General features: G+C 39.3%; 1 protein-coding gene across 2 annotated transcripts in view; it reads right to left on the reverse strand.

The window, feature by feature from the left end:
* Window positions 1-25,220, reverse strand: part of TENM4 (teneurin transmembrane protein 4) — a 338,879-nt gene that overhangs the window by 204,979 nt on the left and 108,680 nt on the right. For both annotated transcript variants that reach the window (XM_066341254.1, XM_066341256.1), the window contains exon 3: window positions 1,393-1,645. In XM_066341254.1, the coding sequence (XP_066197351.1) occupies window positions 1,393-1,645 (253 nt within the window). The remainder of the gene's footprint in view (window positions 1-1,392; window positions 1,646-25,220) is intronic.

The following is a 25,220-nucleotide window of genomic DNA, read 5'->3' on the forward strand; positions in this document are numbered from 1 at the left end:
AAAAGATCTGCAGGAGTGAGGCCTAAGTATTTTTTAATGCAATTTTAATAAGAAGTATCACATAAAACTCAGGGCTTTGGTATTTGTGCTGGAGAATTACTAACACAATATAATTACTGAAACTGTTGCCAAATCACACTTGCATTACTTGCTTATAATTTTGTCTTAATCTTTTGGATCCAGCTTCTTAGTTGAATCTTTATAATCAAGCAGTCATAGAGAAATTAATTATCTTTAAATGCCACAAAATGTGATATTGAGGTTGTTTTTGAAGTTTCAGAGGGCCAGCAGATATAGCTCATTCTCAAAAAGACTGACAGATGTGCTCATTTTTCTTAGCAGAAGTTGGCAAAACTGGGTACAATTTGTCCCATGATACGGCTACAGCTACTGCTGCTCTCAATGAGATTCCTACAGGCAATGAAGTGACAAATTTGGGCTCTGTCTCAGTTTTCAGTTATTGTATGATTTTTGCTGTCTAAAATCTTGTTGGTTTGAGAAGGTTAGACAAACGAAGGAACAAAGGCAGTTGAGCAAATGCACCATGTTTTAGGCTTGGAAGACTTCTCTGCAGACAGAAAAGACACCATGCATGGGAGCTAACAACTCCAGCCTCCACAGTGGCTGCTGGGTAGCAAAGGAAATGGTGAAGCAAAACCTCTGGAGAAAGCCCTGGGACTCCAAGCAGATGCACTCACCATCAGGTAGGAGGACTGAGGCTGAGGGAGTGTGACAGCTCTCTTTTACAGAACCTACACAGAACCTGAACAAAGCTAGAACTAGAGCAACTGGGTACACCCTTGTCACACCCTTCAGGTGTTACATAGGTGGAAAAGAATTTGAGAGCTAAATGGAAACACCATTAAATGACTGATGCTGGGCTATCCAGTGTTTCATGCTTGCTGGAGCAATGCTGAAAAGGCAGCAGCTGACCTTTCCTCATTAGGTGAAACAAGATGAACTTTTCTTGAATAATGTACTATGAAAGTACTGCTTGATGAGGCACAGCTACAAGGCTAAACCTTTTCAATACACTGACTGATTCCAGTTTTTTAAATAGGATATTGATTTATCCTACCACATAAGAAGAAAAGACATTAAAGGAAAATAAAAGAAAGAAAACCAAGAGCATTTTAATCTATGATCCTGATTCCAATTTTAAATGAGGAAAATAACCTTATGAGCATCTGTTAAAGACAACATTTTTAGTTATGGAAGAAGAGCAATTTCCTCTTCTCCTAGTCCAAATAAAAGACATAAGGAATAATAATACAACACAAAATGCATAAGTCAAACACCACAAACTAGGTGGCTGGCTATGCAGATGTGTGTATTTTCCATAACATCCTGAGCACACACAGAACATTGTAACTGCTAAAGAAAGTAACTTACCTTGTCTCCAGTGGGATGTTACTGTTGAGTAACCAGTTGTCCTGAGCATGGGCTGGCTCTTGAGTAGTGGCTGGCTGTTCTCCAGAGAGAGAGTGGTCTGTAGGAGCTGGGCTGGGGTTGCTGCGTGGAGTGAAGTTCCCTCTGTTCAGGGAATTGATGGAGGCTGCATGATGCTGATTTGGGGTGTGAGCATGTGATATTGGAGGTGGTGGAGTTCGAAGTCTTGAATGATTTTGAATATTCGGAGGATGATCTGAAATATAGTAAAATACTTTTAAGGTTCAGGATTTGAGTAGTTCCATACTCTACTTCATTTATGCCACAGACAATGCTAAAAAGTACGAAGGCTGCGGTGCCACATATCCTAAATTAAACTCAAAAGCGTAACAAAACCTGTTCCATATGTTCTAATGAACAGCATGATTCCTGAGCCGCTAGAAAATAGTTCGTCTCATGCACGGAAAGTTATGAAAGCTTAAAGCACTGCAGAAAGGCGGCCTGACAGCCAAGTTAACTCCGTATGAACAACTGCAGGTTGCAAACCGTAATCTATCTGTGGCACTGATTTGTGATTTAAAGAATGACAAATACCACCCGGCTGGATAGATCAACACCATTAGAGCCAGTTTATGATCGGATATAACAGCTCCCAGAGAGTTTGTTTTTCATGCCCGTTTTTGCCTGAGAATTTCCTAGTTAAGTCAACATGAGACTGAGATAACATTTAATCATACACCGGGTTTAGGGAAAGCCATAAAACCATGTCAGGGTTATACAATTTTAACAAAAGCCAGTAGTTTGTACTGTTAGAAATGTACTCAAACTGATAAAAATGCATGTGGCATAAAATCTAAGGTGTCAGGAAAATGAAACAACATACAGTGAAGAAAGACGTAAAGATCAGTGATATGGCCTACTTTGAGTAAAACTCAAAGTATTTTTAGCCAAGAGACTGAGGAAGGCAGACGGAGGAAGATAAACACCTAGGAAAGATGAACCTAGTGCTGATTATATCTGTATTTTTACTTTCTTTACCTAACCATAAAGCATTTGATGGAACTGGAGGGAGATTGACAGTTCAGTACCTGCATATGAGAAACAGGACACATACATCTCTCTGCTTTTAGTGGGCTCATGTTCAAAAGTCATTAATATTGTGCACTGGAACAGATTGCCCAGAGAAGTTGTGGAATCTTTGTCATTGGATATATTTGAGAACTGTCTGGATACAATCATGTGCAATGTGCTCTGGGATGACCCTCCTGGAGCAGGAAGTTTGGACCAGATTACCCACTGTGGTCCCTTCCAACCTCACCCATTCTGTGATTCTGTACTACACAATACTTTTGTGATGCCTTATCTGAAAAGAATGTCTATAAGAATGTCTATCCTATCAATCTAATATTTACCAGACTTCTGTATATGAGAAATTAACATCCATTTCTCTAATTAGAGACCTCAGAACTGAATGAACTGTATGTAGTTGTAAGTTACAATAAATGGTATCAGACATTTAATGATACTATGGGAATTTGGATTAGGACTTGGATTTAGAGAGGACCAGAAAAAAGCATTCACAGGATCTCTGTAGCTTCTGAGGTAGCTAAAAACATTAGATAAAACATGGAGATGTGTGAAAGACGCCATCCTGCCCCTCCTCACCCTCTGTTGACTCACACCATCTCGTCATTAACTATGGCTGGTTATAGCAGAACCTTATGGTGCTTGAGGTGGTCTAAAAAACCCATATGTGTTAATTACAAGAGTGCCATTATTCTGACTGAACATCTATTTACCTCTGGCTTTGTTCAGGTTAGACATGCAACAGGGGTGTATATTCTATAGGGAGAACTGAGTGGTTTTAGGGTCCCAATCTATTTTACCTTAAACCCCCAGAAAGGTAAGACACATACCTACTGGTCTCTCTATTTTACATCAGTACAAAAGAAAACACCAAGTTCAAAAAGAGATCTATACTGATCATCTACATTTGGACAGACAGACTTATCATGGGAATATAAGGAACTATTAAAAAATATAACTTTGCAAAGCTCAACCAAACTTAAAAAAGCCCTATAATGCCAGTAATACCGGCCTCTGACTGGCATATCAACCCTCAAATTAAGGGAAGAGCAATGAGCATGGACTGTGTAGACAAGAAATATCATAACTAACCAGGTTTTGACCTCAGCTCTGCAGCACTCTTGGACTGGATATTACTGGGGACTGTTGTCTAGTTGAATTCCTGACCACTGAGGCAATAAAAACAACAGTGAAGGAATTCTGCTCCTGGTTTAGTTAAATTAATGACTCTTCTGCTCAAGAGACAGGAATCAAGATAGGAACAGTGTATTAAATCCAGCTGAGGGAGATGAACACCAGTAGAGGGTTTCCAACTTTTAGGAAAGTTGGAACTTTCAACTGTCAGTCAATCACCGTTAGTAAGAACTTAATTCAGCCCAGAGAAAATTACTTGTCTATTCAGGAGAAACATACCAGAGGTTTCCAAGACCAGCTATTCAAGTTTTCACATAGCTCATGCCTGAGATGAATACTCTGCAATCTACAAAAGGGCTAAATGGGTGGATCTTGGAATAAGCAGGAGGTCTTCTGTGAAGTTCTTTTGCTATTGGTTGATTTTTCCTTCTGGAGGCACCATTTTCACATTGTGAGTCGGAGCCTGTTTTCAAAGATCTATTATGTAAATTCCAATTTACACCATATTATTACAGACACATTGCAGATGCTATTATGGATAATGCTTTCGAATCAAGTAAAAATGTGTTATTTTCGTTCTCTATTTTCATATCCTTCGTGACTTCTTTGCTAAGTAAAGACAGCACATCTATCTTACTCTAGTCTATGTGATTTTTCACAGGATTTTATAGCTTGTATTTAGTTTGTTTCTGACATTTAGGTAGCTTTTCCTTCCATAATGTTTTTTATTCCATTCATATACAAATTCTGAACACTTATGTCATGTCTGAGCACTGAATTTAATATATATACCTTGACTAGAATTAGTAATTATTTCCTTTGCCTTATGATACTTTTTTTATTGTCTTCTTATCAAATTAGGGAGCATTAGAAATAGGTATATACAAAAGCACAAGCTAGGAAATCTTCCTACTGAAAATTACTGCAGCTGTGCAGGATTTTCTTGATGGAAAAAAAAAACAAAAAACAACCTGTTAAGGTTCTTATCCTTTGCTGTGACCAAAGCTCCTACAGGATTTGCAGCAGATCATGAAAACCCCCACCATCACCACCCAAAAAAAAAAAAAAAAAAAAAAAAAAAAACACCAAACAAACAAACAAAAAAACCCCCCAAAAAAACTTACTTGATTTTCTTACTCGATTTCCTAAGATATCAACTATCCCCTTATTCGAGCATAATTGGAGAAGCTGCAGATGCCCCACTGCTGGAAGTACTCAAGTACTCAAGGACAGGCTGCATGGAGCTTTGAGCAACCCAGTCTTGCAAAAGGTGTCCCTGCCCACAGCAGGGGGTTGGAACCGAAGAGTCTTTAGGGCTGCTTCCAACCCAAACCTGTGATTCTATGATTATTAACTAGACCCACAATGTTTGAGTGATAGAAACTGTGTGGCTGTATTTCCTCACAGGAAGGAGAACTTAATGCTGGCTGTAATGGCTCTCTTATATCATGTACATGTGGAGATCTTACACAGCAGGAAGTTGCTCGGATCATTTGCTGTCTATTATACAGAACTGCATTTTTATAGAATTGAATTTTTAACAGATCCCACCATGTAGGTTTTACAGATCCCACCATGCAGGTACAATACAGGAGGAAGTCTGATTCAGCTTCTACATCTACCAGCAAGCCTTTATTGGGACAGACACCAGGAAGTCAGAAGATTTATAGAGGAGAGGGACACCGTGGCCAGTGCACAAATTGTACAAGATTCCCCAAGAGCTTTCCTAACCAAGTACAAGATAGATAAATGTGACTATCTGTAAGTTATCTTGTTTATGCCAAAAGAGAAAATGTTCACACATTTTCCTTCTTGCAATTTCCCTCTTTGGTTTCTAAAAAGACACAGACTTTATCATTCCCTCTCTACTTGTTGTTAGAATGAAAACCTGACATCAGCTACGCAGAGGGGATCAGCTTGAGCTAACAAAATACCAAGGAATAAAACACCTCTCCCCCCAGCCCATCCAAATTTCTAACAGTCTTGGAGTCAAGCAAAGCTGTTTAAGGGCTGAGGTGTGCCTTGAAGGGAGAACAGGAGAGACCTGTCAATAGCAAAGGAGCCTTAGACACCAGTCCCAGTCTTAGACACCAGGTGCCAATGAAAGAGCATCTCAGAGATAAAAGTTCAACATCTCCAGAAGACAGGCTGGCAGCTGTGGAAGTCTAAATAGCCAGAACTCAAAGATCTCCCTATAAGCCTCATTTTCTCTAATGGGTACCCAAAGTGTATCTAACATGTCTGTATTCAAATGTAAGGAAACTTTGGAAATCTGAATGCAAAAAACACTGTTAGAAATCAAGTTGCCTTTATCTTGTGTGTTTTTGTGGTTTTTTAAACTTGTTTTCTAACATTTAAATGTCATTGAGGAACACCGGCTTGCTAACCACAGATAAGCAGAGCTGAAAGATAATACAGTTATGAAGCTTGTACTTGGTACATATTGGAGAGCCTTGACAGAAGGCCTGTGAATGAAGAGCTGAATAAATGTGAACCATAAAAAATTACCAATGAGGAGCTAGTATACAAAATTTCAATAAAGGTCTGAACCTCATGTTCCTTTTCTCTCCCTTAATCTTTAATAGTAGTACTGTTTTGAAATTAGTCTATGTAACAATTACACTTTCTGTTCATTAGGTTTTGGGATTGCGTTCAGGGCAAACGTGCTAACCTCTGAGTGAAAAAATACATTCTCATTTTTTCCCAGCTTATTCTGCTCCTCCACACATGTCATTGTACGTCTGCTCACATTCAGACAGACTGATGCCTAACTGGTGTCTGGATTAGGTACAGGAAATATTTCTCTCTACTCATTTATATATTGCCAGGTGGAATGAATCACTCTATGCTTCCTTGGACTTCAGCTCTACAGTAGCTGGGATGCTGAACTTGCTAACATGACTTTGGGCAATCTTACTTGTGCCCACTCACAGGAAAAACACTCCCCGCCCCCATCCTGCCAGCCTGGCAGAGGAAACAATTTTTTAAAAAACTATGTACTCTGCATTCAATTGACAGAACAGCAGAGAGCCTTGCTTCAGCTATAGGACACACTTCAATCTACTGCAGATGCACACTCGCAACACTTGGACCAGCCAGCTGAAATCATCTTCACAGGGCTCCTTGTCCTGTTGGGTGCCACTGGGTATGGGAGCTGGGGTGCTTCTCTCATGAATCTGATGAGGCTCTTAAGGTCAGGTGGACTAGGAAAAACTGAACTGGGTCTTCCCCATCACCTTTGCAGGGGGCACAGGGAGTTTGCTATTAAAAGTGAGACTGCTTGCCAGAAACAGGTTCCCTATCAGACACATGCCAATCCAATGATGGTGTCTGCAAAAGAAAAGTGAACAGAATATTTAACCCCCAATTTGGCAGACAATGGAAAAAATATTAGGAGGAAAATGAAAGCGGGAGGAGCTGCCTGCTTGGAGGGTACCTTAGGGGCTTTTGATGACAGTCAGGACAAATTGCAGACCCAGTTTTTCTTCTAGCTGCAGACAGTCCAGCTGAACGTGCAACATCTAGACTGAGCTAAAGCAGTGTGCAAAGGTATCTCTTTTGTAAGCTGGTCCATCCCATGGCTGGCACTGATATTTTGCAACCTAGAGGAGAATTTCTCCTTCAAGCAATGTGAGACAACAGTGTTTGTCTCCATAGACAGAGTCCGCGAGAAAAGCCACTGCAGAGGAGGATGAAAGAGATGGAGTGAAATAGGTCACTCAGAAATAAGAGGATTTATCTGAGCAGAGATAAAGTGTTTTCAGAAGTGTTTTCTCTCACAACACTTAAAAACTAGAATCAGCGTTACAACTTGAGTGACTATATCTCTCAGATGTACATCCACTGAATTCACGTAAGACTAGCTTCGCCTCTATCAATGGAGTGTTTTCAACAGACTGTGAAATACCCTCTTTTCCTGTAGCAACACCTTGTGTCCCTGGTTTTCAAAGTGACACTGAAACGAAGCAAAGGAAAGCAAAGTGCTGATGTGTAATCTCCATCAAGTAACAAAACAATAGGACAGCTACCTTGATGTTTTTTCCTCTGTTTAAAGTAACAGAATAATAGGGACCTGCTGTTCCATTAAGGACTCTCACCAGAGAAAAGCATAGTCCTTATTATGCAGTTAGAATCACCAGTGTCTGTGTCCTGATTCTAGGGAATATTTTGGTTAAGAGTCTTTTTTAAACTGAACTCCTTGAGTTGCAATCTTCATAGCCATGTATCTACTTATACTTTATGATGCCACGTGCATAAACACACAGCTGACTGTGGATGACAAAAGCCTAAAGAATAGTTTTTCCTAGGCACTTTGGTGGAGTATTTGTTCAGAAAGGTCCACAAACGTTGGAAACTACTTACTAGAAGAGCACCACTACACAGATGTAAACAATTTAAGTATCCCTCTAAAAGTGCAACTTGGATTGCTGAATTTGCAATAGCATGTGCTACAAAGAGTGAGCACCAAAAAAAGCTGCAGAATATAAAACCTGCAGTGTATTTTCATGACAACACTACTCAGTGTCCCTATGAATGTCTCTAGGCACTGTCCATAGCTATTTTAGATATTGCTAATAAAGCTACACAGATCAGGACCAATACAGAAAGGCTTGGTACTATCAGAAATCTAAACTTGACTTCCAGCAGCACATCATGTGTAAAGACACAATCATTCTTCATCTCACAAACTGACCACAACAAGTAGCAAGTGGAAATGAGTGACCTCAAAATCAGGCACCAGATAAAATGGCACTTTGTTACTGATTGACAAGACTAGACTTTATAAACTTATTAAGGCTTCATTCTGAAACATTACCAGGTCACAGCTGTACTTAAGAAACTTCATTTGTTTAGATCAATTACATAAAAAATCAGGTCCATTTAGATATTATCTGGCATGTGTAAAAAGAGTTGAAGCTCGCCTCCAGCTGCACAGATCAACACTGCATTGACTTTACTGTTTACAGAAAACCATGGGTGCACCAAATCAAGTCAAAAAAGGCCATCTCCTCTGTATTTTGTTCATCAAATGTGTACATTACATGCAAACTTTCCTCTCAAGTGCCAAAGTGCCTTTGCAAAAGCAAGATATTGACTTCTGGGTTTGAAATCAATTTTTTGTTTGATGCTGGGCTGTCAAGCTTTGCCTGTACATAGTCAGCAGGAGCTCTTGGTGGTTGTTTTTCCATCAGTATGCATCTGACTGGATTGAATGCCCCACAAGTAATGGTTTTAAAAAGGTTCAGGTCACCATCAAAAGATGATATGCAGATTTTAACTCATAATGTTCATTACTCAATAAAAGGGAGTCACAATCTAATAAAATCAAGGCAGAGTATTCCTGTTTAGCCTCTGACAGTTTATGAAGAATCATTGTCTTTAGCATACAGGAAAATGGAAAAAACTCAGAATATCTGGAAGAGTATAAACTCAAATAACATATTTAAGTTGTGAAATAATTTATGGGAAACACAGGAAAGTAACTTCTACAGTACCCAGCTAAGCAAATTTTCCTGCAGCCCTGGAGACTCTGAATTTTCTCCTGGACTTACTGAAAAGGAACATCTTTAACTGCTCTGATACCACACACTGGAGGCAATAGTAGCCTTTGAAGTCTCAAGCTGTTGAATTGCTGGCCTTTCTGTCTAAGCACATAAAAAGCCAAATAAACAATGCTTCATTAGAGCTCCTTTCCTCTCAGAAATGCCCCCAAAATAAAAACTGACCGTGAGCCTCACCACTCAGGTGAGATGCTGCAGTCACCACACTGTGCTCTCAGACCCTTAGGTTAGGGTTTCTCCTGTTTGGAAATCCATAACTGCTACTCTCCTAATTTTCACGAGGATGTCAAATGAGTTTGCTGTGCCATTCTGACAGCACTGATGGCTCCTGTAAGCTCCCTTCCAGCTAAATGACTGAGGATAACCTACCTGCACTGCATCTTAGCAGGGTACAGCACTTAATGTGAAGCAAGAAAATCCACCAGCCTGGAGCGAAGGATGGTGCATCCATGCTCTGATTTCAAGTTGCTGCAAATCACACTCATTGAATGTCTCTAAACACGTGTGTCTGAAACTTCAAAACCTACCTCCTGAAGAACTTGGATCCTGCAGCTTTCTCTTTTCTAAGTAAGAGGTGTATAAAGTCAGTACTTCTGAAGCTATGGGCCTTTTTTGAAGTGTTAGAAAGGTGTATTCAATTCTCCATGTTTTCCATATTGCACATGAACCCTAAAGCTTATTTGTAGTCCACCCACGACATGCTAGTAGCTGTGGTTTGCCAACTATGCCACTAAGATGATTGCTAGTCTCCTGGTCCGAAGTGTCCAACTCACACAGTCTTGGCAAAAGCACCTGGGGACCATCCCTTACACATAAAAGGCCCGGAGAAATGGCAAAAATTCTGATTTGCTGTCCTCTCCACTACACATTTTACAAACATACTGTTATTGCAACAAAGATTGCTCATCTTTAAAGAAATGTAGTGCATTTCTCTGATGGCTGCAGTTTATTGACTTGAGGCCCCAAAGAACACTTTGATAGAGAGAGTTTGCTCATTTCCCTCCATACATTCTCTCTTGTGTCTGTTCTGTGATCCTTTCATACAGTAACATATGGAGATTATATACCATATATATATATATATATATATATATATATATATATATATATATATGAATGAAACAGATAACCACCCATTTCACCCTTGTGCAAACCAAACCAGACACGATTACCTGTACAGTTACACAAGCAAATTTCTGAATTGCTCGTGTAAAGCAGTACCTGAAACAAAAGTACATCAGCAAAAGGTGCCTCTGGCTGCTGTAATAGCAAATAAACTCACAATTTTGCCAGCACAGCTCTCAGATATTGTTGGCTTTTTATTTTTTTCATATACCTATATTAGAAAAAGCTTTGAAATATAGACTTGATCTTTGTCTGTTTCTCCATAAAAATAAAATGAACAAACAGTCTCTATTTTGCTTACGCCCTTCAAAAATCTTATCGAAACTGCAGCACTGTTGTGACTTAACTGTACACAAACAGACAGCACTGACAGATCCCCAGCTCCACCAGCAAAGCTGACTATTAATAGCAGCCAAGGAAATAGTCTGGTTTATGTATTTTTTCACAATGTTGTTAGCCATGACAATACAGAGCCCATCCTTTTGTAAATATGAAGCACACAAGTTCCACACAGTTTGATCATGTGTCAGGACCAGGTATGTGCTCAAAGTGGTCAGCATGGAAGATTAATATCTCGCAAAATTTTTTTTTTTAAATTTGCTGTATTCAGTGTTAACTTGGCAAGCTTTGGGTCTGGATTCCCACCTCAAATGGCATCTAAATCCCGGAGCCACTAGGGATTTGCACTGCACAAACATCTGAGGTAGGGTTTTGTCCCTTTCTTTTTCATTTATATGTCACCAAGGCTTGTGAATAAATAAGTCTCTGGAAACACACAATTCCATTATTTCACAGCAAAGTGCTTATGGAATGCAACATGATGTAGTCCAGCACAATGCTAAAAAGCATTAATGATTTTAATTATTTAGTCTTGAGAAAGAAATGGGGAGATTTCATGTTGGCAACAACTGAAACAGACTAATTCAAATCTTTGTTGGCAAACAAATTTTTTTTTTATGACTTTGGATCAACTTCTTTGCATGCTGCCCTCCAGTTGCTGCCAAACAGAGGCACTGCACAGTAAAAAAACTAGTTCTCCATTTTTCTCCTTTGTTATCCACTCCTTGCCCCATCCTCCTTTTAATATTTTTTCCTGCCTTTAAAGTTTTAACAAAGAAAATTCTATTAAACACCTCCACAGCCCAACATAAAGTGGTGAGAACTCCACCTGACAGCTGTGATTGACATGATGTCTGTCACAGGTATTAATACCTACATCCCCCCCAACCACTTCATACACAAAGCTGGCTGATTTCCTTTGGTGAAAACCATGGGTGCAGATGAGTGCAAAATCTCTCTGAACAGGGGGAGAACCTTATTCCCTTTGGCACAGGAATCTGATTTGTGAGAGCTGGGCTCCATGACCTTTCCCTTCAGGTTCTATTTGACATTCTTGGAAGCACTATGGCAGACAGCTGCAGTCCAAATAATTCTGAAACAGACATAAAACTTTTATATTTTTATTAACACTTGAGGAGGCCACTAAAAGAAAATCAAAACTATGAATCTGTCAAGACACCCCTGAGCAATGCTGCACTTTGTTCACAAAAACACCATGATGGAATGACAGTGTAGTTTATCCAGCGTATATGGTTTTCTGACAATTCATAATGTCTCCATCCCTAAAATTCTCGGTACTAATGGATACAGGCCCTTTGAAAACACATCTGAGAGGAAATATTCATGATGAATCTCATTTATCACTTTTTTTCTTTTTACTTCTACACTTTATATTATAAACCTGTAGCACTTAAATTACATCAACATAACTGTAAATACACACCACCTAAATATTAATAGATCATAAAGACATTTACACATGCTCTGATGTTAATTTTTCTCCCTAGTATTCTGAGTACCTTTGTATATCTATGTAACAGCTAGGCAAATGTGTACAAATGTGTATGCTGTGCTACAGAGACAAAAAACCCCATGCTATAGTTAAAAATTTTTTATCTTTTCTTAATTCCTCCTCTTAACTTTTGTTTCCCTTCCATGAGCTATTGCCTTTACTGGCAGTGATGATTGCTGCCCTCCAACTTTCATCTCGGAAAATAGGCTAATTTAAAATGAATACATGAAAAAGCTTCTGGTAGAACAAAAATACTTTTTTTATCTTTTCTGCAAAAAAAGAAGTATCAAAATTATTATTTACAATCCTAGTGCTTATTGTGGATTTTTCAGTGCAGGGGAAACAGAGGAAAAGCCAGGCTACCAGGCTATTCAGCAGTTATTGTCATGTGCACAAGGCAGAAAAGGTTTGAGAGAGGTAGATCTATTTCTGCAAGTCATTCTTCATCAAGACAAGCCTACAAACTGTCCATGTGTGAAACTGTCACTGGATTATTACTGGTATCTCTACATATGCCAAGAGGGAGATTTTCAGGTGCCCTAACAGAAGCAAGGCATGAGCTCCCATTTCCGCCACTCAGTGATATCTGTGGCCTTGAAAAGTTCATCAGGAAAATTTTACAATCCAGCCCCAAATTAGCAATATTAATGCAGATCCTAGACCCAGGTGCTTAGGTTATTTAACAGTGTTTTTGGAAATACAGAGTCCTAGCACTGTCTGAAGTCCGATATAGCTGCAGACTCCCTCAGCATGTGGCAGCTCAGGAGAGTGACAGCACACACAGATAACGCTTTGGCGCAAAGCGCGCAACTTTAAAGCGCAGATTATCACAAAAGATGAGTTTTGTAAGGCTCTTTTCATTACTTCCTGTAAGTGCTCTTGACATTCTTTGAAGCAGTTTAGGAGAGCTTCCTAGGAAAATGTAAAAATACAGCAATAATTTTCTTATAATATTGGTTCAACAAACGTGAGCATGGCATGGTTTAGAAAAGATCAGTGGCTTATGAAGACGATGCAAACATGTACATATTTCTATATCATCGAGGGCTCTTGTGTGATCAAAACAATAAACTATAATTTTATACATGCACAGTCAGAGAACTAGAAAACAACTGCTCAGTGTAGAAAGGGGATTTTTTAATGACTTCCAAGTATCCTGACAATATACATTTCAGCTATATATGAAAGTTTGTTTCAAACATTGCTAGCTATTCTCTGAGCAAAACAATTTATACTGGCTTCGTGCTGGAAACATTTGCTATAAAATTTATGCCTCTTCTATCTCTTTTTTAAACAGAACAAATAGAGTTCAGAATGCAGTTGTATTAAAATACTGCCTTGGTTTTTTAGGGACAATCTTGTTAAAGCTAGTTTAGTCTGCCACCAGTACTAACTGGCATGGCTCCAGGAGGATGACAATTTTTTTTAGTTTAATTAAACAGATGATCATTAAGATATATTTTATTCCGTAATTCATGAACTGCATGTGATAAAGAGGGTTTATTTTTGTTCCCTTCAAAGTCCCAGAGCCTCCTTAACCCTCCAGATGAATGATGTAGAATTTGGAATGGACCCATCACAAACCACAAGTTGTAAATTAAACAGTGGGATGAATAACTGGCTACAGGGTTTTACGAATGCTAACAGAACACATCCTACTCAGTCTACTGTGAAGGAACTTCTTCCAAAAATACATTTCTGAAGCAGAAGTAAAACTACTTAATAAGATGATTTAAATTAATAATGACTGGATATTTTAAACGGGCAGGCTTAAATTTTACTGAATTTGTTTATGCATAGGACTTTGTATTGCTCACTTTTAAGCTAAAGCACTTCACATATTTACAAAACTGACATCAAAACTACAGGAAAGAATCATTTAACTCATCACTGGATGGCCACCACGCCTGCCAAAGAACAAGACAGCTGTTGCACGAAGGATGAAGCCCTGACTCCACTGAAAACAAAGCCCTGACTCCACTGTCAAACTTTAAGACTTTTGTAAGGTTGGAATTTTACATCTCTTTTTCTGGAAAAAATACTTTAATACTTGAGGGTAACTTTAACAGTGGAAACCAGGCAGGGCTTTTTTCAGTTCCAGCAATCAAACCATGAGAGGGACAGATCTGTGTCTGCTGTTATGAATCCAGCAGCCTACTTCCCTGCCAGCATAGCCATTTGGAAAGAAACGTGCAGAAGCTCCCACAGATCCTTGATCTGCCCTTGATCTGCAGCAAAGCTCCTGTATTGTCAATACTTGCCTTGATCTGCAACGTAACTCTTGATGTCAGCAGCGGTTTTGTGCACAGTGTGGGCAGTATCTGGCTCCTAAGGAAAGTTTTACATGAGGGGGATGCATTGAGATTAATCAGCATTTGATGCCTCACTGAAGAAAAACTAATGAGCAGAGTTTGTGGATACAGTGAGTGAGGGAAATGCAACTGCAGCCAGAAACTAGCCAGAAAAATTACAGATGAAGCCAGAGAAGAGCAAGAGCAAGGCAGGGAAACACTAGCCCTGAAGAAGGATCACTGATAGACTAGATTATCTTCATCTCTTCCACAGCTTTTCTTCTAAACTATCAACTTTCATCTGGACCATCCCTGATCTTCCCCCATCAGTCAAACCTGAAATTCACAATCTCCTAAGCTATCCTTAAAACCAGATTTCATAAGCCATATAAACCAGGAAGGTTGGATGTAGGTGCTCTAATTTCCCTGCACCCCTCTCTTACCCAGTTCAATCTGGATCTACTGGAAGATTCACAGGGAAAGCACCACACTGCTCCCTGAAGTGAACCCACAGACCCAACCAACTCTGTTTGGATCTTCAGGGCCATGAAGTCACCTGACCTCATAGAAAAAATCTGGGTAACAAGGAATGTGCACTCCCCATTTCTTTAAATTCACAGTTGACAGTTACAAACCCCTTAAGCTTCTGTAATTGCAAGTGTTTATTGGAGGAGTAAAGTGATAGTCTCCCTATTGGGGTCATGGTACTCTTAAAATAATCTATTTGGTATACTCTGGGAACCAGAAACACAAATAATAATTTTTATTGCATAGCAACTTTCATCCTAGATTTTACAGTAATTTACAGCATTAATTAGTTAAGAGCATCTGATAACAGGACTCCATATTAGATGATTATGGCTATAATTAAAGGTATTGAATGATGAAAGGAACAGAGCTCAATTTGTACATGCAAATAGTGAACTCTGAAGTAACGAAAACAAAGCTGAGCACCAAGATTTGTGACTAAGCACACATGACCATATGTATTTCATTTCTCAACCCTCCCTTCATCTAGGAATTTGTATATTTTAGCTGCCCTGCTGGCTGCTGACAAAAGGAATGGGCATTGGTGTAATTCTCCTTATCTTTCCTTTCACAAAGGTGTCAATTTCCACAAAACTTGTAGGAATTTGGTATCTTTGAGACCTCTGCTCCCCATTAAGCAGCCAAAATAGCTTAAAAATACAGGTAACAGACAGTCAGGCAGACAGGCAATACAATTATTTAGGAAACAGTTAAAAATGAAGGTGACTGCACTGGGGTGACAAATACAGACTGTATCATGAATTACAAAACAATCTTTAACAAGCTGGCCAGAATTATTGCTTTTCCTTAGTCACACATATGCAAATGGTCTTCTTCAAGTAAAAGGCTACCTCCATCCTGAAAGAGTTCAAGAGCATTCTGGTTTAGTGGAAGGTGTGCCTGCCCACAGCAGAGGATTTGGAGCTCAATGATCTTTAGGGTTTCTACAAATCCAAACTATCCTGTGATTCGATGATTTATGGTGAGAAAAAGAAAGAATTAACAATCATCTTTTTGCCTTGAAGGAAGCTCCACTTTTTTTAGGAATCAGTATAAAAGCTCTAGTGAAGTGAGGCATCACCCAAATGTCCTTCAGTGCATAAAAAAACTTCTTACATTTCTCTGTCAAAGACTTAAGATCTTTTTAAGATAATCCACAGAAAGACAGCACCCAGTTCATGATGAGAGACTTGTCCAATGAAATGGCCTCCTCATAATGATAAAAGATGTCAAAATTGTGGATGACACACTAGGAGTCATCCAAACTGCAGGGAGGGGTGTATCCTCTATATGCATATTACAGTCACCCAAGTTTTCAGCACCTCTACACTTCACAGTCCAGTGGGAATCAAAAGATTCTGAAAATTTTCCTTTATTAAAAGTTTGTATCCCACAGGCGTAATTAGCTGTTCAGAATTGAAGGATGGCAGATTAATAACACTTGTACCCAAAGAGATCAAGGGAAACCTGATAACTTCCTCTTCCTTCCTCAGAGACCACTATCTCTAGCAAATCAAGCAGTGACCCATGAACAATATTGGCAGTATTTCTACCTCTTAGCTGACTTGGAGTTGATGATAAATACTCTGCTGACTCCAAAGGGTTGGTACCTGTGAAGCACGCCAAACAACAGCTATGAAAGCAAAAGAAGGCTCTGGTTGGTATGGAACAGCATTGTGGCTCAAACAGCTGATCTGCAGAGGAAGGCAGAAAGACTGTTCAGAGACTCAGCAACTGGCAACAAAGAGAACAGAGTGGTTTTCTGCTGGAAAATTAGCAAAGACTTCATCTCAGTAGCAATCTGAACAGCCTTTCATAAGCTTTTATTGGCTGTACATTTCTGACACAGAAACACAGAGTGTTCCAAGTGCTGGTGTGCAAGTGTACAGGCTGCCTGACTGACCTGGTGGCAAATACACTCACCTGGACAAGAGGGATGGCTTCTGAGAGGTCAGTGCCACAACAGCTGGTGTCTGGTGTGGGGTACGGTGCCACAGTGGTATCTGCTGCTCAGATCTCAGCGCCAGAAGCAACTGTGGTTTAGTTCTGAGCCAGGGTCAGAGTTATGCCAATGTGATTCTTCTCATATCTAACAGAAACACAGCTTGAGCCACAGACACCTTTGATCAGCAGCAAGAAGGAGAATTGTGCTCCTTTACACAGAAAAATCCCAGGAGGGACACTTAGGTTGTTTTTTATTCTAATAGCTGTGAAGACTTCTCTATACATGTACACACCATATTCTTACACTTTTCCTCAAGCACATGACCCTGGCATTTCTGAAGACCTGCCTAGATACTGCTCTGATACAATTTATAGAGGCAACACTCTAGGCTGGACAAGATTCAACTGGAAGGAAAATTCCAGGAAGATGTGAAGAAGGAGGAAAATGAAATGGGTGGAGCACCCAAAAACTGCCAGGCAACCTGCACAAAGTATTCTAAACCAGTAATAGTGCACAAAACCATCAGGCAAAATCTGTGCCCAACTGTGTAAGATATTATTGATCAAGCATCTGCTTCTACATCAACATCCAGAGAAGATGTAGGGTTTGTTTTTATTTTTAGTTTCAAATGCTGATTTATTCTATGTGTACTTCCACTATGCTCAAGTTTATGAAACAAATAACCTGACTGGTGGAGAAGTTTAAACACATGGAGTAGTCATGTTCTCATCTTTTGGCATACTATTTCCTTTTTCTAATTTATGTTACTAAACTTGTCAAGAAAAGAAGACTCTCTTGGCAAATCAGAATGAATGCAAAGAAGCAGTCAACAACATATATAGCTCACAAATCTTTGTACCTAGCCTCCTGTGACTAGAAGCACATTCAGGTTTAGACAGAATATCCCCAAGGATTTACACCTATAAATATATTTAATAAACTCAGTAAAAACATGAAGTGTGAAGTAAGCACTTCATCAAAAGCTTATTTTGGTTTTCAACAAATAAAAAAATTAAAACTCCTGCTGCCCACATGAGTCTGTATGACTGGATCTTTCTTCATAGATAAAATTATTCATGGCATATTAGAGCTTGTCAGTCTGTTTAACTAGGAAAAAAAAAGACATATCTGTCCTAGGGGAGATCTAAACAACTTCATTATGAAAGCTGTGAGGGAGTCACAACACATTAGGAAGAACAAATGCAGTCTGCAGTGGTTTTTCAGCTCTTTCTACACCATTGACTCACCAGAGGAAAGTACTACTAATTACACCTACTTGCATTGATTATTTTTTTTCTTCAGGATAGATTACCTTGTCCTCCCCTACATCTAATGATCTAAATTAGAATGAAACAGCAATGTGATGGAGGTTGGAAGTTATCTTGAAAGAAATATATCAAACATGGTATTTTTTAAAAAAAGTCCTCTTTCTTTACTAACTGCCCTTCCAAAATAGGCTAAGGTTCAAGTGATGTGATTTAGCAAATACTACAGTGGTATAATATACCACACATTACAGGAAATGCCAGATATATTTCTTGTGGTTGTATAAGGTTCAGTGATCCAGATCTGGATCAGATTTGATCCTGTTTACACCAACGTAAATCCAAGCTAAATTCCACTGAAGCCAGGGCATTAGTTAGATCAGAATCTAGCTCACTAAATCGTACATTATTCCATTCTTAGGCATACTCTTCTTATCTGTCTCCTCCTTTTCCTTTTACAGACCCTCTAGTTGTGCTGCAAGGACCAAGAGGATCATCTAAATGAAACTCATATGCTATGGGTCATAGAATATCTCCCCATCATTTCAACATCAGACCCAGTCCTTTGCAACTGTGGTAGAAAAGATCAAACATTTCTACTGATTTTTGGTTTGTTTTTCATTTGTACTATCCCTGTGAGAACTCAGTAATTAGGAAACAATTGCCATGGTAACATATTATACCCAAATGTGATCATAATTAAATCAGTGCCAAAATTTCTATCAGGTTCTTCTGAACAGTCAACCTCTCCCTCTACTCACACAAGATTGTATCTCATCCACCAGTCTGTAACTTTTGCCTGACCTGCTTGTTGTGAGGTCAGTCTGAGAGACAGGTATTAAAGAAAATTTCCTAACCATTTGTCAGATTATCTGCTTCATCATTTACATACTAGTATCTCAATCACCACTCTGTCTTTTGTTTTCCATCCCCTTCCTCTTCAAGCCCTCTCTCCAGGTAGACACAGATCATTCTGTGTAATGTCATTTGTAAACAATGACAGAATACCTCTTAATTTTTGGCTCTATTATTTGCACAGACAATTGTGGTGCATATTTTCCCATGGAACAGCTACTATTAATCCATTAAAATTTGACAAATTTACATTTTCCCATTTAGTTATAATGCAGATACAAACACAATCAAAAATTCCATGAGAAACAAGAACACTGCAATGAAAATGAATAGTCCAGTAAGGACTTAAATGAACTGATGCAGTGGCTTATCATCCTGTAACCTGACACAAAACAGGCAGTATCAGAAGTGCTGGCAGCATGCTGAAGGATTTGGAAGGACAGGGGTGGGGACACACAACAAAAGCTTATCTGGATAGTGCACAGAACATATAGAAAATGACAAGAAAGAGATCTGATAGTCAATACACAGCACAGGAATCAATATAGGCCAAGGAAACAAATGATTGGAATTCCAAGATGCCGAAGAGTTCTGAATCCTTTGTACACTTACAGAAGTGCATACATTACACTCAGGCTGCTGGAAGCGAATGCCACTGCCTGGATAAACAGTTGTGAGGACTTTTATTTTCATCAGTGCTATCACAAAATCAGACAATGTACTTTTGTATTTCTTCTTGTTTTTCTTTATCCTACTCTGCTAAATCGCTAATAAAATAAATTAATTTACCCCAGCTGAGTCTGCCTGAGACCGTAAATGCTGAGTGATCACCTTGTCCTCACCCTGACCCGTTAACTTTTGTCCCCATCCTGTCAAGGAGGAGAGTGACAGAGTGGCTTGGTGGGCACCTGACAGTCAGCCAAAGTCAGTACACCACACCACCAAACCCACAGCTCTCCAACTGGGCAACACAGATGCTGTGTGGGACCACGTCAAAGGACTTAAGAAGCCAAGACACATCACACCAGTTGCTCTTCCCTTCCCCACCAACATGGTCGCTGCATTGCAGAGGACACCGGATCAGTCAGGTACAATCTGCCCTTTTTAAAGCCATGTGACTGTCTCTAACACCTCCCTGTCATCCATATGCCTAGACATAGCTTCCAGGAGGGTATGATCCATGATCTTCTCAGATACAGAAATATCTGACTGGTTGATGGTTTCCAGGGTCTTGTTTTTACCCTTTTCAAAATCAGGTGTGACATCTCCCTTTTTTTTTAGTCACTGGAGACTTTGTTTGACTGCCATGACTTTAAAAATATGATGGAGAGAAGGTGAGCACCTGTATCTGCCATCTTCCTCTTATGCCTAATTCGTTATCATGTCAATAGTAATACTCAATATTGTCCTGCTGGATGAAGGAAAACATGGGGAAGTCCAGGCACTGAAGACTGGGGGCAATCTTGATCTTACAAGTGTTATTTGCCTCGACCGACCTCACACATAATTTTTTGCTTTTTTTTCATATACTTTTATTTTCTGCGGCCCCACTAGCTTAGGCATTATATAACCAGTGCTTTAAAAGCTAGGAAAATTAAAGGCTCCTAAAATCTCTTTCCCTGTAGATTATTTTCTTCATCTGCATGATCTTAGTAACATGTGTAAAACTCATGCCCTAGATTTTAATGATGGTGACCTTTGGGACTTACAGTTGAGTCAATGCCATTTTAAACATGAGTCTGCCACTGTATTGTATCATTGCAGCTGTAGCCAAGTGAGAGGATGAAAAGTGTAATTACCAGGTCTTTCTGTGAAGATTCCTATCTGAGAAAACGCAAGAACCTTTACGAATGAGAGCACGGATATGCCATGACATTGTGTCACTAGCACACGTGGCAGTATTTACTTTTCATGAAAGGCAGATGCATTTGGTGTAGAAAACAGAAGTGCATATACATAATTAAGAAAATGAAAGCGTTCTGCCCTTTACGCTATTCCACGTGTTTATGTTCTCTTGGAATTGGAAATTCTTTCACAGAATTGCTTGAAACTGTTATTTTGGAATATTTGACACAGTGTTCAGGTAGAAAGTAACATTGTGTTTTATAGTTTCACATCCTGAATGCCCAGTTTGCAAATTTAACTTTTTCAGCAAACCAGCTGACATAACCCAGACAATGAGAAGTGAACTGACTTGTTTGAACATCAGGTATTACCACTAATAACACATCTGAAGCTAATTCAATGTAAAGACAATTTATTGACTTTACTGGGTCTACAGAAATGTATGTGAAAGCAATTTGGTTAATTATTCTATCGACGCATCCTAAGACAGAACAGACTCAGCGGAAGCCTTGAGATGTCATCCCTTCCCTCTTCTTCACTTTTTTTTCCCACTAGTTGGTGATAACAGCAGAAGCTGCTCTCAGAATCTTGAAATCCTACTCCTGCCTCTGTGGGAGGTACCTGTTTGCACTGGAATAACTGCAAAGAAAACTGAGGTTTCCATTTAAACTAAGACAAAATGTTTGAGAACATATCAAGGTTCAAAAAGTTTCAATAATGAGGACTACCACCTAGATCAGCAATTTTAGAATGCAGAAAATTACCTCTATGCCACTTAATATTTTAACATATTTTTGATTCAGCACTCTAAGTCTCTGATGACAAGGACAGAATTATTTTTAGTACCCATTAAAAGACACTTTAAAAGATAGGCTTTTGTGCAACAGTTATTCCTAAATAAACTAGTGCAGCATGCATGCACTGGGGAAACTACAACTGAAAAGGAATTTGACAAGTGCTGCTGCAAGGTACTTCTCAGAGATGTTAAATGTCTCCCTTCCAACTGAGTTTAGATTCTGTTTCAGCATCCTTTTGCTATTCAGTGTCAAAGCACAGACTAATTGTATGTTATTGTAGCAATTTCCACTGTGAAGCTATTTCACATACTGCACCATATTGCACAGCACCTTGCATAGTTATTATTGGGTCTGACCAGAGGAGAGCTTGATGGTATAATGAATTCTGTATGAGAGAGAATCTGATCTGTGGTTCATTTAATGTTAGTGTAGAATAAATCTGTTAACTTCAGCAGGCTCGTGCTGGTGTAATTCAGATGTGAGTTAGATCCATGCTGTGTTTCCAGAAAACCACTCCATGCTGGAGGGGATCACACCTGCTCATTCATTACATGTCGCAGAGCCTACACCAGTAGCAGTCCTCCTGCCAGCACTGTCCTGTCTCAGCCAGCTAATGGGAAGATAAACTTACTCATGTGAGGTGCTCCTCACTCATGTGAGGTGCTCACAGGGGCCACAGAACCACCCCTGTAGAAAGCAACAGGCTCAGCCATACTGTGACACTGGGCTGTGCTGGCTTGGTGCCCCAGGCCCACACTGCTTACAGCAGCTGCTCAGGTGCAAAGTGTGGCAGTGGGATGCTCCTGGGTGAGCTCCTGCTTCCCCTGGCTTGCCAAGCACTGTGTAGATACTCAGGCTGCACCTCCTCTTGAGCTACTGCAAGTCACCAAAAAAAAAAAAGAAAGAAAAAACCCCAAAAAACAACAAAAACAACAAACAACCCAACCAACCCCACAACCACTGCTGAGGTCCCATGGTACTTCTAGTCAAATTTGAAGTAGAAGTTAGAATCACCAGTTGACAAGGGAGGGGAGAGCCATGGTGATGTTAATAACCTTATTTGGGACAGATGGATGAAATGTTTTTCCAGCAAAGATGTCAAGGAGGTGGGTTAGTAAACAAGGCAAACCTGGGGTACCCTGCAGCCATCACAAAGATGGGAGAGCCTTCAGGGGAAGGTGGCATTGCAGGTGGCATTACTAGCAGACTGAAGGCTTACAGGGAACAAGGCAAAGGACAAGGGTCTGAGTAATACATTGTGGCTTGAAAAGTAAGCAAAGAAAATACAATGGAAGGAGTTAATGAAGAGCCAGTGTTAAACAGTATCAGCCACAGAGCTCCGAGCAGGCAAATAAAATTCTCTGAAGGCTGAGCAGTCCAAACAAAAGAAGGCTAAAAGAAAACAGAAGAGGAACATGAGTAAAGCAAAGAAGCATACACTGGAAAACCCAGATGGTGCATTTGGTCACAGGCACCGAAGAGTTCACGAAAGCTGTGCATGTGTAACCGCAGGCAACCATCAGCTCTGACATCTGCATTGCCAGATTCCCACACTTTTGGAAGATAAATAACTTGTTTTGAAGGGAACACTTCAAATAATAGTATAGATGTTGCTGTAAATCACAGTCTTATTCCTTGGCTGTATTTCATCAACTTTACCTTATGTACCATCTTTCTATCATATGCCAGACAATGTTCCTCTATCCTATTACCTGCAAACAACCACTCCTAAACCCAGTACTTCACAGTCCCCTAATTCTGCTGTCTTTCAACCCATATATAAATGTCCAGTTCCATGGCAGTATTTCTATGATTGTTCCAAGCAGCTCTGAATGCCAGCACAAGGAAGATGAGAGAGAAAAATCTTTGCTGCACAGGGCAACTGAAGCAGGCTTTCAAAGTTCTACAGCCATCAAACTAAATCACCAACCTTATTTACTATTTTTGATGCAAGTAACTCTCTTAATACTTCACGAATAACTAGAACAAGAAAAGTGCCATCTAAACATTTCTTCATGACTACCACCTATCCAGTTTTCTTTTGAAGGAAATATTTACTATCTTCATTAAATTTCAGTGGCATCAGACCACAAAACCACACACACAACCTCAATTTAATTACTAAGACTCTCACAGGCTGGGTCTCCCATACTGAAGTACAGGACAAGTCAGCTCATACTGAAATTGTTGAGAAACAGAGAGTGCTGATCAATTAAAAAAATTAGGCACTTCTGTGTCAAAATAAAAATAAAAAACAAAAAATTGATGGAACAGGATTTTAAAAACATGAAAAAGTATTTAAAGTGTGCTCATGATGTGTTCTTAATAGCACTTCTGAATCTGAAAAGTCATTTTCATACTCTTCATTCAGTTCTTACTCAATAACTACATAGTAAATACAGATTACCAATCCTGTAAATACATTAAATGAGGCCTTCATTTTTCACACTGATTATAAAACCGCAATACCAGCACCAGCCCTGCTTGAATTTTAGAAAACTTTGGTCCTCGAGCAATCCACCTTCTTACCATGTAAATCCGTTACACCATTTGGACTAATCCTTTTGTCAAAAAGATTCCTGGGAATACCAGGAGGCAGCTAATTTTACTACATTTTTGTTCTCTGCAGTGTCTGAAAACTGGATGTATGGCTATTAAGAAAGTAAAATTCACTCAGTGAGAGCTCCAAATAAAGAATAATCTCCCACATAATCATTTCGGCAAGTCTGCAGGAATAGGTCTAAGGTTCAGTAGGTGTCCTGGAGCTTACAACCATGCCTTTTTGTTTCCCTTGCTTGAACAAACATTTGATAAAGGAAAGATGAAGACAAATGTTAATCCTGAATTTGTATCTCAAGACATGCAGGGGAGAGAGAGAGAGAGAAAAAGAGAGACAGGGATCTGGCTGGATTTTCTTACAAGGTTATAAGAAAAATAAATCCAAAGATACTAATCAGGGGAATTATCTCTCCTCTTATCTAAACAGCTACTTTAATGTAAAGTCAAGAAATAATTGGCCTTCCAGGAAGGCACATGTTTGCATAAAAAGGAAGATATACAGGTCAACTCAGCTGAAAAAAAAAACAACCAAAAAACAATAATGAAGAAGGGGAACAACTTCAGAAATGTACAGAGTTTGAGGACACATTTTGGAAGGGGCTGATTGTCTTCTGAGATCCCTCATGCAATTTACTGGACAGAAAAGTTGCAAACATAAAACAAAGCAATGTGAGTCCTCATCCCACCACTGACTGTGACTATCCTTGTAGTCCAAGACAAGCTATTTAACCCATATAAATCTTTCCATCTGTGCAATAGGTTAATAATATTTACCTACTCATGTCTTTGGAATTAAAACATTATTATTATTTTTAAAGTACTTTGAAGATGAATCATGCTATGTGATTGCTAGATATTATTATTACTAAAAATGTGACATATTGTTTGAATTAAAGAAAATAGTATATCTTTATCTTAAGAAGCTTGTCAGTGGATAATGAACTGAAATCGTGGTTGCTTAATATAGTTACTGCAATTTCTATTCTGA

This window comes from Sylvia atricapilla, chromosome 2 (genome assembly GCF_009819655.1).
Source record: "Sylvia atricapilla isolate bSylAtr1 chromosome 2, bSylAtr1.pri, whole genome shotgun sequence".
In the NCBI taxonomy this organism is placed as follows: domain Eukaryota; kingdom Metazoa; phylum Chordata; class Aves; order Passeriformes; family Sylviidae; genus Sylvia; species Sylvia atricapilla.